General features: G+C 43.2%; 1 protein-coding gene across 8 annotated transcripts in view; it reads left to right on the top strand.

Moving 5' to 3' along the window:
* Window positions 1–14,732, top strand: part of DNM3 (dynamin 3) — a 475,573-nt gene that overhangs the window by 423,935 nt on the left and 36,906 nt on the right. For 7 of the 8 annotated variants that reach the window (XM_032463725.1, XM_032463729.1, XM_032463731.1 and 4 more), the window contains 2 exons: window positions 5,341–5,567; window positions 6,328–6,564. In XM_032463725.1, coding sequence (XP_032319616.1) covers window positions 5,341–5,567; window positions 6,328–6,564 — 464 coding nt within the window. Of the gene's footprint in view, window positions 1–5,340; window positions 5,568–6,327; window positions 6,565–11,188; window positions 13,865–14,732 lie in introns of those variants that run through there. The other variant, XM_032463728.1, reaches the window with a different exon arrangement.

Raw genomic sequence — 14,732 nt, 5'->3', positions numbered from 1 at the left:
GCAAGAAAACAAATACTCCGACTCCTTATTCTGAATTCCATCCTCTTAACCCTGCTGTGTCTGTAAATGACTGCGGGTGCAAAAGCTAGTTATTTCCCCCGGAACCCATCAGTGCCTCAAGCTGGGTCCTCTGTTTGTCGACTGTCACTACTGAAAGCGGAGTTGTGGCCTTTCCTCTTGGAAATGGGAATGGCTACTCTGCCTTCCGAAAAAGAATATGTTTCGGCCAACTTTCATGAAGTTCAGAATTTGGTGGGCAGTTTCCTTCGAAAGTTTACATTAAGTGTTCTGCCACTCAAGTCTCCATATGGAATTGTTTAAGAAGTTTAAAGCCAGCAATAAATGCCTTGCCTCAGACATACTGTAAGCCTTTGTCTATTGAAATGCAGCAGCTGTTTCATTGCTTAAACATACCAGGTAACAGAGGCACAAAGAAATAACAGGTTTATGACAGGCGGTTGTTCTGGACAGGCTACAGTTGAAGCAGAGAGTTTTGTTCGAGACGTTAAAGTTAACACACACACAACGCCCCACGGCCGGCATGTGTTGACGGCCTCTTCTCTGTAGCTCACGCCACCAGAAGTTCTCCATCAGAGAACCAAGTAAGTGGACCCAGCTTTCTTCGAAAAGTGTCAGCAGCAAAGTGGCACATAATTCTGTGTTTGAACCCACAGGACAGCCACCTGTTGGGCACTCGTGATTTTGTCCAGATTCTAAATGAAGGAATTGAGGCCCCAAGAGGTGAAGTGACTTGCCCAAGATCATACCGCTGGAGATGGCAGAGTCACAACTAAAGTGCATGTCTCCTCATCGACCATCTGATACTCTCTCCATTTCACCATCCGATAATGCACGTGGCAGGTTCAGAAAACCGTCAGCCAGCCTCCTCAGACTAAGAGGCTCCGAGCCCCGCAGCACACACGGAGGCTGTCTTCCCAGAGGGTTCACTTTACTTAAAGATTTAATTAGGGTTTGTCTGAATACGGGAAACAATGGTTTGAATCTTAACTAGTAAGTAATTTAAAACATTGTTCCTCACATTCAAACAAATGCAGATAAATCTGAAAGAGATTGTAAAGTTTTTATGAAACTTTAAGAACCAAATATGAAACCTAGAGGCATTTCACACTTGGAGCCAGTGCCCTGGACGCCTGGAGGTCCACATTAACTCTCCTCGGCCATGGGCGCTTTGGTGGAAAATTAGTAACATGTGCCCCAGTTTCAAAACTTACTGTACTTTAATGTGTGTGAAGTGGAGTGCTATTTTAAATGTTCATTATTTGAGGGGAAAGTACATCTTAAATACCAGCGCACTGATTTGTTTCCACGGGTCAGGAATTCTGCCTCCTGCTCAAGAAACAGATCCAGACCAGGACCCAGAAGCCCCGCTTGTGCCCCCACCCAGCCCCCATCACTCCCCACCAAGGGCAACACTCCTGCGTCCTTAGATTAGTTCTGCCTGTCCTCGAACTTTGGAGTCATACACTATATGCTTCTTTGTGTCTAACTTCTTTGTTCAACCTTTGTGAGTCAAAGGATGCTACTTTTTAAAGAAGGAAAACTTCATTGGTCTCTAACACAACAAAATCCCTAGGAAATGGAAAGGTAGCTTGAGTACAAATGAGAGAATTGTGAGATCTCAGAGAACCACAAAATGCTCACCAAGCCCCTCTCCAAAACTGAGCAAAATTCACCTTCTCAGTTAAATTTTCATATGTGTATTCACGTGAAAGAGTTATCACTGTCCCATTCTGTGGCCCCCACGTCTAGAAACCAAGAGACTTTAAGGAAATGGTTTTCTTAGTAACTAAGTTGTGTGAAAACCCTAGAAATGTCTCTTCTACTTGTGAAGGCTTTAAAATGGTCTTAGTAATAAAGACAAAGAAAGTTAAGAATCCAAACATACTGCCAGTTGCTAGAGAAGGGTTAAAGTAAGAAAGAGGAAAACATGTGGAACGTTTTTAATGACCTCACATTCCTTTACACTGAGCAGAACGGCGTGGGGCAGGACGCCTGTTTATCTAGCCTGCAGAGCTCGAAGTGGGATGAGGTTTTGTGTGTGAGAAATTTTTTGTGAACCATACGAAGATGTGTAGGTTATAAGGTGTTATAATAAAAGGCAGAAATATTATTCCAAATCTCACACCCAAGTTTAGTTAGTTTATGTCATGTTCTGTGAGGTACTTTCTAAATGCTCTTCTCTAAAAGGGACCCACTGGGCCTCCAACTGTACAAAATCCTTGAGTTAAGTATTTGTACCACTGACATACAAACTGCCCAGAAAGTCCCTGAAGTGTCTGGAAACTCCCCGAAGTCCCTCTACCTTTGTTCCAGTTGTAGCACGACCAAGCTAAGGCTAGCAGGAGAAGAGTCTTCCTAAAATTGTTCTTAAGTGCAAAATAAAATGTGGACTTACAGCTCACCACATTGAGCTGTATCACTCACTGCTGGCACTGTTGCTCTAGCCTCCTATTTATTCTTCTCTTTCTACCTACCTAATGCTAAGTCAGACTATATACTGGAAAAAGGGGAATTTTTATTTACGGAGCAATGACTCAGTGCTCCACATCATGCTAGGCGATTTATATTCAGTATCACTGAATGCTCGCAACAACTCTTGAGACAGCTCCTACCATGATCCTCGTTTTACAGATCAGGAATCTGAAACTGAGAGGTTAAGTTATTTGTCCCCAAAAACGTGTTAAGAGCTAGGACTCAAATACAGCGCTATCTGATTCCAAAGAATATGCCCATAACCACTGTGCTATATTGTCATTTTGTCTCATGCTCACATTATTCATGTTATTTCAGAACATTGCCAAATCTTTTAACTAGCAGGCAGATTTTCGTGTGTAACATTTTGACATGGAAGAGTTGATTCAAGGCAGATCTTTGATCAGAATGCTGAACTGGGCTCTTATTGTTTCATTTCGTGGTTTGTTTGACAGTTGCTCCTTAATTCAGATCTGCTTTAAATCTATTCTTGGAAGGATCTTCTTTTAAATTGTGTTTAATAGATTCTAAGTGATACTCCAGGAAGATGTAAAGCTTCAAAAGAGCTTAACCCAACTGATGGTCAATGCCAGGAAAATTGTCTGGTTTTGAGTCTGGAGTTGTACCATCTCTCCAAGTACGGACACACACCTAACAGTGGAAGATTTGTGCAAATGTACATGATTCCGTGGGCAACTGCAAGTGTGTTTAGAAGCAAATAAATCTTCAAGGAGGGGAATGAAATATTCCTGAAGCCAAATTTACTGTCTTTGCTCTAAATCTGACTTTCCTTGATTTTCACTTTCTCTTCTCTCATTCACCCAAACCTCAATGTTTGAAGTGTCTCTGTTCTTTTCTTCCTTGCCCTTCACCTCCAAACAGCAGCAAGTCCAGTTGGTTTTTCCTTTCTAATATCATTTATACGTGCCCGTATTTTTTGTTCCACTGCAGCCTTGCTCAATTGAACCCTTATCGTCTCGTAAATGATCTGTGATGGTCTTCGAACAGATTTCTTTATCTCCGCTACCACTCTTGCAAATTCTTTTCAAATCACAACCAGATTGATTTTCCTAAAACTTCTTTTATTATTTTACTTAGTTGTTTAAAAGCCTTCCATGGCTCCCCATTGCCAAGTGGATAAAGTTCAAACACTTTTCCTTGGCATTCAAGCTCTTCACATCTGGCCCCAGGTTACCTGGCCAAATATACCTTCCATAACTATCGCACATGAACCTACTCCACCAGACAGTTGCCCGAATACGTCTTGTTGATTAGATTACGTCCACATTTGATTCTCTCCTGGTTTACAGAATATGTGCAGAGAAAACTTTTTATTTCACCACAGTGAAGCTTAACTTTCTGATTAGGAAACCTATTTACATGGTTTGAGACCTTTAAAAATATAGTGAAGCTATGTGTTTTTCAGTCTTGTCATCTCTGAGTTACAAATTGAACTACAATTCAGAAATTTTGAGCATCTGACAGGCGTTCTATTGTCTGTCTGAATTTGTAACAATTAAATACACTGGCCTTGGACCTTTCTTAGAGAGATCCAGCATCTCTAGATAAGCGTTAGCTTTCTCATTTAACAGAGAAACTGAAAGAGCCAAGCCGGTTTATTTTTCTGGGCTTAAGTTAATTGCTGCACTTGTGCACCACTCTAAAACAATGTTTAAATGTAAATTATCTTTCCTGAGCACCCAAAGTAAGGCATAGGAGTAACAGAAAGAGCCCTAGACTTCAAGCCAGAGGATTTGGGGTTCAACTTAATGTTGTGTGACTTTGGGCACGTTACTTAAACTCTCTGAACTTCAGTTCCTTCATCTGTAAAACTGGGGTGATACTCTCTGTCTCATAAACATGCAGTGAGAACTAAGTCAGATAACTTGTGAAGGCACTCGGAATCACAGTCACATTCACTTTTTTTTTTTAATTGTAATATTTCTGACACGAAGATGCATGTTACACCCGTGACATCTTGGCATTCTGGTGTAGTTTAGTTGATGGTGTCTTTGCTTTCTCGGTGGCACATAAAAGAGTGGTGTGTCTTAGATTTGATGAAATACGGTGATGGGTGATCTCTCCCTCCAGGCTGCATCCTCCCCATTCTTACCCTGCTGCAGGATGCCCCGCCCCTGAGACGTCTACAAATTGTTCATAGTTTAGTTTGTTTTCATCTGTCTGTGAACTGTGGAACCTTATGTCAGTCCTCATCACTGTTACGCTCCTACTGAAAACTAGAAAGCAAAGAGTGTATCACTTTTTTTTTTTTTTTTGGTAAATCAACTTGCGTAATGATACATGGTTCTGTATTTAATAAATATTCACTTAATGGTGCTAATTCCACTTTTGAGATGACACTGAAACCTAAGGCCTTAGTAGTATTCCATTGGTTTTGGTCAAAGCTAGGGCAAGGACTGGGACTACCAGGGAATGGATTCCTCGTGTTCTTACATGGGTTTCCTTGTGCCATTGTTTCCTGTTGGAAATACTGCTGCTTACCTCCTGGTGCCTTCCCTCGTCTCTAAGCCAAGCAGCCTCAGATAACATTGCGGAAATGCCCGTCCAGCCAATGGCCCTGTTCTGGTGATGGCAGGGGTTGGCCCTCTTTTCAACAAATCTATGTCTTTCTTTCATGTCAACAGCCATAAGACAGAGGGGAAAACCGTTACTGGCACCAGTACTGAGACTGGGAGGATGATGAAGAAAATAAGAGTAAACAGATATACAAGGCGTCCCTTTGCCCAGAGTGGATTTTCGTGGATTTTGTCCACAGGCTCCGAACCAGTTTATCATTTAATCACTCATTCACTCCCATTTTTTTACTCTTCTGTGATGACCTGACAGGTTAAAGATTTCATAAATTCTGAGCTCCTAGCACAGCTATACTCTTCAGAGGACCAAAATACACTGATGGAGGAATCTGCAGAACAGGCTCAGCGCCGGGATGAGATGCTTCGAATGTACCAAGCGCTTAAAGAAGCCCTCGTGATCATCGGCGACATCAACACTGCCACTACCTTCACGCCAGCACCGCCTCCTGTGGATGACTCCTGGATACAGCATTCCCGCAGGTAGGAAGATGGCCCTGCATTGCCTGAGGCCTCCAAGCTTGTCCAGCATCATTTTCTGAATGTGCTTCCCTAAACCAATATGAACCTAGAGAAAAAAAGAGAAAGATAGTTAAGTCCAGGAACCTGAGAGATGGTCAGATGATCTCAGCTCCCTTCAAAACCAAGCACACGATATCCTTACAATGGAATGTTATACAGTCATGAAAAAGAGTAAGTTCTTTTAAGTGCCAAAATGAAAAGACAGTCCAATTAACGTGAAGCTTAAAGAAAAAAAAAAGGAAGTTGTAGAACGTTGTGTTCTGTTGTGTACAAAAAATGCAGTTTATATGCATAGAGAAAAATGTCATCAAATATAGTTGAAAAGAGTACCCAAGAAACGATATTGGCTGTCTCCATGGAGTAAGAAAGGTTGGGAAGAGAAACTTCCTTTTCCTCGTTTACCCTTTATACCTTTTAACATTCCTAACATGTATCTGAGTTGCTACTCAGGCAAAAAAAAAAAAAAAAAAAAAAAAAAATGCTTCTTAAAAAGCAGCCAGTTCAGGGGTGGGTAGAGCTCAGTGGTAGAGCACATGCTTAGCATGCACGAGGTCCTGGGGTCAATGTACCTCCACTTTAGAAAAAATGAGTAAATAAACCTAATTACCTCCCCTCGATACAAACAAACAAACAACAAAAAGCAGTCAGTTATAAGACATTTTTTAAGGATGAATTCCGTCGGAAAGGAGGCCAGGCAAACAGCTGTCGTCTCTTTCCCCAGGTCGCCGCCTCCGAGCCCCACCACCCAGAGGAGGCCGACGCTGAGCGCGCCCCTCCCGCGGTCCACGTCCGGCCGGGGGCCCGCGCCCGCCATCCCCTCCCCGGGACCCCACTCGGGGGCGCCCCCAGTGCCATTCCGGCCCGGCCCGTTACCTCCTTTCCCCAACAGCAGCGACTCGTTCGGGGCGCCTCCGCAGGTGCCCTCTCGGCCCACCAGGGCCCCTCCCAGCGTCCCCAGGTGAGTGCTCCGCGCGCGGCCGACATTCAGGGGATGCTCTTTGGTTCTCCTTCTCATAGCAAGACAGACAAAATTGATTTGGAAAAGAAAATGGCAAAGATACTCTCATACACGTTGGCAGTTTTCACCCGGGAGGGGGATCGTGGGAAAACTGCTGAGCCTGCGACCCCACTTAGTAACCAGTATATGTGGCCTAAACCTCTTCTTTATCAACTGGCACAAACCAAATAGGACCAAAGAAGCCTGGGTCCATGTGAATGACGCTTTGGCAGCTGTTTGTAGAGTTTGACCGGGAACTTTGAAATGAAAGAACCCTGGCTGAGCCGCTGCTAGCTGGGCACTCCCTAGGTCAGGACAGCATCACCAGCTACGGCCTGGCCTTCACTGTTACCAAAGCAATTCTAGAAAATGCTGACTTCAGGAATATTATCCATCTGCCCTCTGAACTTTGACTCTTAAGCCCAATATTATTAACTTTAATGTAGGCTGAGTTAAAAATCCAGCTGATGAATTTGCAATTTTTTTAAAAAACTGTGCATAGAAATATGATTGCTGTGTGCAATCACTAACCATATATAAAATAAGAACACAAAGAATACTCTACATTTAAATAATACATTTAGGCATTTATAAGCAGATTTTCAGGCTTAATTGTGAAACCAAATAGCTGATAAGTAAGTGGAACTTGAAACATACACATATGGTTGAAGCTGCATTCTCACCTTCATACATTTACAGTCAGTATATGTACAATGTGTATAATCAGGGATTTTTAAAATAAAATAAATTAGGGGGTTTTTTAATCAGAAATTTTAAAAGGAAAGAAAATAGCCCAAACAGAAAGTTAAATTTTTAGTTCAGTTCAGAAGATTAAAATGTTTGTATGCCCCATGAAGGAAAACCTTACTATGCATGCACGCACCGTAAAGAGAGAGGTGACTTCTGTCCACCCAGGGAGCCTGAGTTACCTCACTCTGTGATTATGGTGCCTTCGTGTGTTTTGATCTTCAGGCTGTTCGGTGTAATGAAGAGAAGGGTCATCTTAAACCAGTAAGCAGAGGGAGGTGTAGCAGGAAGAGAAAGGGATGTGGGATCAGAAGACCTGACTTGGGCAACTCTTTTAACTGAGCCATGAGTTCCTCATCTATGAAATAAAGACATAACAGGGCTGTTTTCGCAGTCGTATTTGAAATAGTCTAATAAATTGTAAAGCATCATCATTTCGGTCCCCATCAGAGAGGATATATGTACTATCAAAGCAATGCATTTTTTTGTCTAACCTCAATAGGTTTGGCTTATGTATTTGGAGCTAAGCTAAATTTCTAGTCATAATAGTAAAAACAATAGCTAATATTTATTGAGCTCTCACTATATTTGAGGCACAGTCCTAAGGGCTTTGCGGATACGTATTTGTTGCATACTCACAGCGAGCTCATGAGATGGGTTATTGTCCATTTTACAGACGAGGCACAGAAGTTAAGCAGCTTGCCCAAGGCTGCGCAGGCAGGCCCCAGTGGAGCTGGGCCTGAATTCCAAGCTCTCTAACTCCAGAGCCGAGTCTCCTGACCATAATATCAGGCTTTCTCAGCCTCCGCATTACTGACATTTTTGTTGTGGGGGCTTTGTGTGCATTTTAGGACTGGGATGTTTAACAGCATCCTGGCCTCCACCCACTGGGTGTCAGTTGCCGTCCCCCAGTTGTGACCACTAAAAATGTCTCCAGACACTGTTGGGGGGTGGAGGGTGTTAAATCTCCCTCCCCTTGAGGACCACTGCACTGCAGTATTCAAAAGACTGTCCTTTCCATGACAACAAGCATAAATGTCAGCGTTCAGCCTCACTACAAGCAAGATTAAATTTTGCTTTAGGAAACTTCAGATTGACTGGGAAAGCATATCCACCATTGTGCCAAGAAGGCATAGAGGCCACTGGGGGAGGGCGTGGAGAGTGGGAAGGCGGGAGTTGCACACCAGAGACTGGAAGTGGGCTATTTTGTCTGTTTAGCTCTAAGAAAGAACCAGAGCAGCCCCAGTGGTGCCTGTCCTCAGGAACGAACGTGCATGTCTCTGCCTGCTTGCTTGGCTGCTTTACCTCTTCGTTTCCTATAAACTGTCTGCCAGTACCCTCCCGAGATGCTGTTGGATGCCAAACTGATTTGTGAAGCCGGGTGGCATCGCCCAGGGTCTTTCCGAGCTGACACACGGAAGGTAGCCAGCAGGAGTCGGGCTCCGGAGCCGGTGCCGGAGGAGGGAAGCCACCGGGTTCAAGGCGTCTGCCTTGGGGAATTTATAGGACAGCAGTTGTGTAATTCAAAATTTCTAGAGCATTCCCAAGTTAGAGCTAGACTTAACTTGGTCTGGCCTTGCAAAGAGTCTCAAATGTAAAACAGAAACGTGGGTTCAGAGTGAAAGAGAAAAGTTCGTTGTTTTGTGCTGAGCCTTGAAGTTTCAGCGCCAGTGCAGCCCATGGGGAGGGAAATCCCTCGGGGGACTGGCAGGGGGGGTGGTCACCTGAGAGAGAGCAAGAAAGACTCTGTCAGAATCCTTATGCCTATTAAAGTTTAGCTTTAGATGGAGAATTCTGACCACATAAAGTCTGTTTTTAATAAAAGCCAGAGCAGGAATCCTACCAAATGCAAGCCAGAAATGGGGTTTAAGATTTCAAAAAAAAAGGGGGGGGGGGAGAAAGAGAGACAAAGATAGAAGGAAGGAAAGAAAAAGTTGAGGAAAAGCTCTTGTTGAAACTTCACCTTGTTCTCTTTATTTATGTGTTCTCTTTTCCCTCCACGATTTGCCTCCATTTTCTCTATTAAAAATGAAAAACATTCGAAATGCCAGTATCCATCATCTCCAGAAAAACAGCCCTTAGCTTTCCAAGAAGGAAGTTGAATTTTTTTCCCCCAGTTCTTTGCTTTCTTAAGAGCCCTTTCTCCCCTTTTATCTGAAACCAGAAACTCATAACGTGACAAGACAGCACAAGGAGTGTCCCGCCGGCTCCCTGTCGGACTTTAATATCACAAAGGCCAAAAAAACTGAACTTTCAGAGTCAGGAGACTCTTGCATTTGGCACGTGCCTGGGCACAGCTTTCTTCTGGATAATTTGCAATTTCGTTAGCAAGTTATGCTCTTCACTTTTAAGAGCACGTATTTATTGTAACCCTACTCAGATGTAATGAAAGCACTCGCAGTGGTACAGAAACCATGAACCTTCTGCCTTTTTTAAAAAATTATTATTATTATATCTTTCCATTCCAATGTAGAGGAAGAGGAAGGAGAGAAGCTGGTGGAGTCACTTTTGGCCCAGTTTTTCTCAGCTACTCAAGCTGTTCTGGTTTATGTGCATGGAGCCTTTCAGTGAGGGAGCTAGAAGTATTGCAAATTGCATGCCTGTTTTAATTAATTCCACCTGAACTCGGGGAGCCTCTCTACCCTAAAGAGACTTACCAGCATGGCTGCTCCTGCCATTAGGAAGCTGAGTGGACTCAAATCTGCTTTGTGGAACATTTTCTGTTGCCAGAATGTTTGGAGTGCCCCCTCCTCTCTCACCTCCATCAACCTCTCTGAAAGGGGCTGAAACCCAGTTGGAAAATCCCAGCCAGTCGAGTCCTCATTTAGCAGGATGATCTTAAACAGACATCCGTGCCTCCTTAGGGGCCCCTCTTCTCTTACTTGAAGATCCTAATCTTCACCAAACGCTAACTTTAGGGCTGAGGTAGCTATTTTCGGTTACAGCTTCTTAAAATTAGCTAATTGGGTATCCCAGCCTTTGACATTAACAGAACAAATTAACTGACTCAGAGTGTGTTTTTCCTGGCCACAGCCAACTCTGGCATTATTCCGCTCGTTTGTCTTCTCCCCATTCCCTGGACCAAGCTATTTTGCAACAATCAAAAGGGGTTAAGTGTGGGAGGAAGGGTCTCTATCCAAGGAAAAGCAAGCTTCCTTTCCCTCATCACCAGTCTTCAAAAATAGAAGTTCTTTCTTTTAACCGCCCCTGTCACCAAGTCTGATGGTATCTTTTTAAAAACGGCAAGCCTGAATCAGAGGAAAGGGTCTGGCTTTCACCCAGCTCATCCACGTGACAGAAACGCAACATGGACACCAAGAAATGCTCCTCTAAAAGGGCCCCACAGTGAAGCTGACGGCCCTGCACTGCAGGGACAGCCATGGAGCAGCCTCAGGCTTTCCCAGGGCTTCCCACGTTTGTTCCTTCCACGACTCATAAGGTTTCCCTGACTTTACGCGGCACTTCTGGGGAGTTTCATCACAGCCCCACATTCTCAGTAACTTACTAAACCAACCGTGGCAAAAGATACACCAACCTCTCTACATGAAGAGACAGTCCCTGCTCTCAGATTCTTTTCTTCACAGGCAGTGAAAGCCATTTGGTTCTCTTGACAGTTTAGTTTAATCTTATTTGAAACATTTGGCCTTGATGCTCTTCCCTGCTGTATCGCATTTACATACTTTGTGTGTTGATTTAAGTGACAGTGAACGCAGATTCCCTCTCACTTAGGGATGAGGTCTCCCTGTTTTGTTTTGTTTTCAGCCAGTCCCCCAGATTTCGAGTAAGAACAACAAACCCATGATTCTTATGAGTGTGTCTTTGCATCCCTAACATCAAGGTTTGGTGCCATGAAGGACGAAGCTGCAGAGCCTTGAAGTCGTGGGCTCAGGGTACACGGACAGTCGAGCGACTCGTGTGACTAACCTGTGTCTGATTTCCCCGCAATCTTGGACTGGAAACGTCCTGACTTGCTCCCTCCTCAACAGCCCTTAAAAGTATGACTCCTTTTAGCAGCTGAGTGCCTTTGGACAAATGATGAGTTCATCTTCTGCTTTCCTGTTTCAGCCATGAACTTTCTATCTTCCCCACCATCCTTCCCCTTTAGAGAACAAACAAATAAATTTGCGATTAGGTATTCTGATTTTTCAGGGAACAGTTTTTTATTTTAAGCAACTGGATTTTAAAGTCAAGCAAGGATTTTTAAAAAGTATAATTGCCAAGAATAGAACATTGAGGTATGCTTTCTGATGCTTACTTAGTGTTTAAGGCATCTCATGAGGCTACTGTGTTACATACAAAATTTGTTACTGAAATTCCAGATGTAACTAATAATTTGTCACAGGTTTAACATGAGTTGTCATGATGTGTAATATATTTTAATGAAACTAGGAATTTGGCCACAAGCTGCTCACTAAAGAAAATGTACAATTTAATGTGAGCCCCTCAAATATTTCATCAAAATCATTCAAATGCCACAGTGATTCTAGTAGTAACATAATAAATCAGGAAAGTGAACCGATGGTTCATGTCAAAGGTTTTCATTCTGCACGTCCTTGGTTTCATTCTGGTTCAAGTGAAAGTAAGATTAGTCTGGTGGTTTCCTTCTTGGGTCTAGCAAACTTGAACGTACTTAACACAAACACCTCCATCCCGCCCCAGTCCAGAATGACTGGCAGGCTGTTTAGATGAGGCCCAGGAATTTGGGAGATTTGCTGATGTGTCTGGGTAAACTTCAGGTTGCCTTTCTGTTTTCAAAGTGCCCCTCACTGACTTTTCCAAACATCCGGTGTTGCAGGAGGGTACAAGAGAAAGGGAAATGAGAAAGGACCTACACGAAGCAAAGTACCAACAACAGAAATGCAGGCAGGCGGCAGGGCAGTAAATATAACAATAGACCTGTTAGCCCAGTGGTGACTGCCCTCACGTTAACCACACTCGGCTGCTTCCATGTCCCATGGCAAATAATAGCAAACAGCTCTGTCATTGCTAAGCTTCAGTAATGCAGGGAAAGCCTTTCTGAGTTTTGGGGTACCCAACCCCCCTGCCCGGGGTTTCACCTGATGGAGGAAGACAGCCAGGACAGCCGTCTGGCACAAGAGCCACTGACCAGTGAAAAACGCACAGTCAGTGATTCTTATTTCTCCCGTAACCAGTCAGCAGCAGACTGTCACCAATTGGAATCTGCTGAATGTTCCTACACACAAGTTGATGTCAGCTCAAAGAAAAGAAAAGGGAAAAATTCTACCCAGCGTAAGCAGATACATCGCCTCGTAGACGCACACAATCTAGGACTTCTGTTTCATCACTGCCCTCTTTTGTCTCTCTTGCTGTAAGAAAAGAATGATCTTACAGGGAAAACCTTCACGGTTCAGACAGCTATGATCAGATGGCATGTTTTGCAACAAGAGATTCAGGGCACAACATGATCTGTGGTTCTTTCAGCTCTAAATTTTGTCTAAGCAGCAAACTCCAGGACTGAACGGCTGTGCCCTTCTTCCTCCCCTCTGACTTCCCAGCTGCGAGAGAAGATTAGAAGTGAAACGTAGCTTACTAGAGCTGCTTTTGCCCATGAACAGCCAGGAAACTAAACGTGCAAATGTAAATGCTGCATCTTTCACTCAGAAAGCACATACCAAGTAAAAGATGCAGCATTTATCCGTGCTACCTCCAACGGGAGAAGAAAGGAGTTAAGGATTTAGCTGAGGGTTTGGTAGCTTCTTGTCTGCTTGTTGTAACTTTATTGCTGCTTAAACATAGAATATTTAAATGCCCGAAGCTGAAACCCTTAGGTTACTCAAGCCAGCAGAGCGTGACCGTTGTCTGGGGGAAGTCTCTGAATCTAAACACGTATTTACACCCTTTAGTTGCCAAATGAAATCCATCTGGCTTAGCAAATGCCGGTGCCAAAAGAATATTACACTTTTGGGCTGGCCAGTATTTTTAAACGTGGGGGGGAGGGAAGTGGTGTTAGAAAGGCATTGGGTTGGCGAAAATCTGCCTGTGTATTGGAGCCACGTTACCGGTGTTAAAATGAAGTTCAGATCATATGGCAACTCTGACCAGAAATAGAAGAATTCCTACAGAGGGCAAAGTCCAAAGCCACCGCGAATGGAGGCGGCCTCGTCGTGGCCTCGTACTTTTCTTTCTGGCTCCTTTTCAGGCACCAGAGCCACATGATAGGCAAACCCACAAATAACTAGTGCTTTAATTTCTGGAATGATTTTTCAACCATTCCCACAAACACCAGGAAACGTCCACTCCTGTTTTCCAGTCAAAATTATCAGCTCACATGAATTACAGAAAGAACACATTCTGTCCAAGGATCAAGAAAAAGACGCTTCCTCAACATGGCAAAGAGCAAAATTCTCAATGGCTCATGGTCAATGACAAGGCCAGGCCTTCCTGACTTTAAGTGCTCAGACACAGGAGAATTCCAAGTCTTTATAAAGACTTGGATAGAAAGTCAACATTTTCCCCCACTGGGATTAGTCTAAACACTGAAAAAAAAAAAAAACAAAAAAAAACAGGATAATACTGTTCTTGCTGCTCTGATGGGAGCCCAGTAAATGTGCAACTAAAATTTAGAAATAGGTTTCATCCCTTCCCTGGTTTTTTTTTTTTTTTTTTTTTTTTTTTTGGTAGACAGGCTAATGGACCAACTGGGAGAGAGAATGAAGTCTGGGTAACCACCAACTGGATATACCACCACAAGTGAATCCCCGTGTCCCCATGGCAATTGTGAAAGCCGAGAGAAAGTGAGGGGCTGTGAGAAGGAGACCTCAGGTGGCTTTGAATATGAATTTTGGGAAATGATCTGACTTTACAGTCAGATGTGCCAGTTGCCTCCACCGTGGAAACATTACCTGTATTAGCTTTCCCATTTCCATGAGGCAGTCTTTCAGGATATATTGCTTTGATCTAGAATGAGACCTTTTATGAGAGCAGGAGATGAGGAAGCCTTTTAAAAGATGTTTTGCAGCCCAGAGGCTCTAAAATGAAATTATGCCACTGGGAATGGATAATTTATAAGATAGATTCTGTACCATGTGTATATTTTAAGTTTACATTAGGATTACTCTCAAAGCCAATTTTAAGAGTGAAGGTAGGTTTTCCCTCAAATAAATCTCCCCCTCGTCTCATGCTCAAGGGACTTCGTCAAAAAGTCTGTACACTGCTTTGCCATTAGACCACCATTCATGAAGGAAAAGCTATACAAACTAAAGAAAACATTTACTTATTTTTAAAACTAGAATTTCTTTTTGCTTCTTAGTAGTATTGGAAAATATTTTAGTAACTAAAATAGTAAAACTTCATGTGAGGCAAATTGTACCTTAATTGTTGCCTCTTGGGGTGGAAAATTAAGGAAACATTAATAAATGTGT

This window comes from Camelus ferus, chromosome 21 (genome assembly GCF_009834535.1).
Source record: "Camelus ferus isolate YT-003-E chromosome 21, BCGSAC_Cfer_1.0, whole genome shotgun sequence".
NCBI lineage: Eukaryota > Metazoa > Chordata > Mammalia > Artiodactyla > Camelidae > Camelus > Camelus ferus.
Note: the sequence above shows the minus strand (reverse complement) of the source record. Positions and strands in the feature narration are given on the sequence as shown.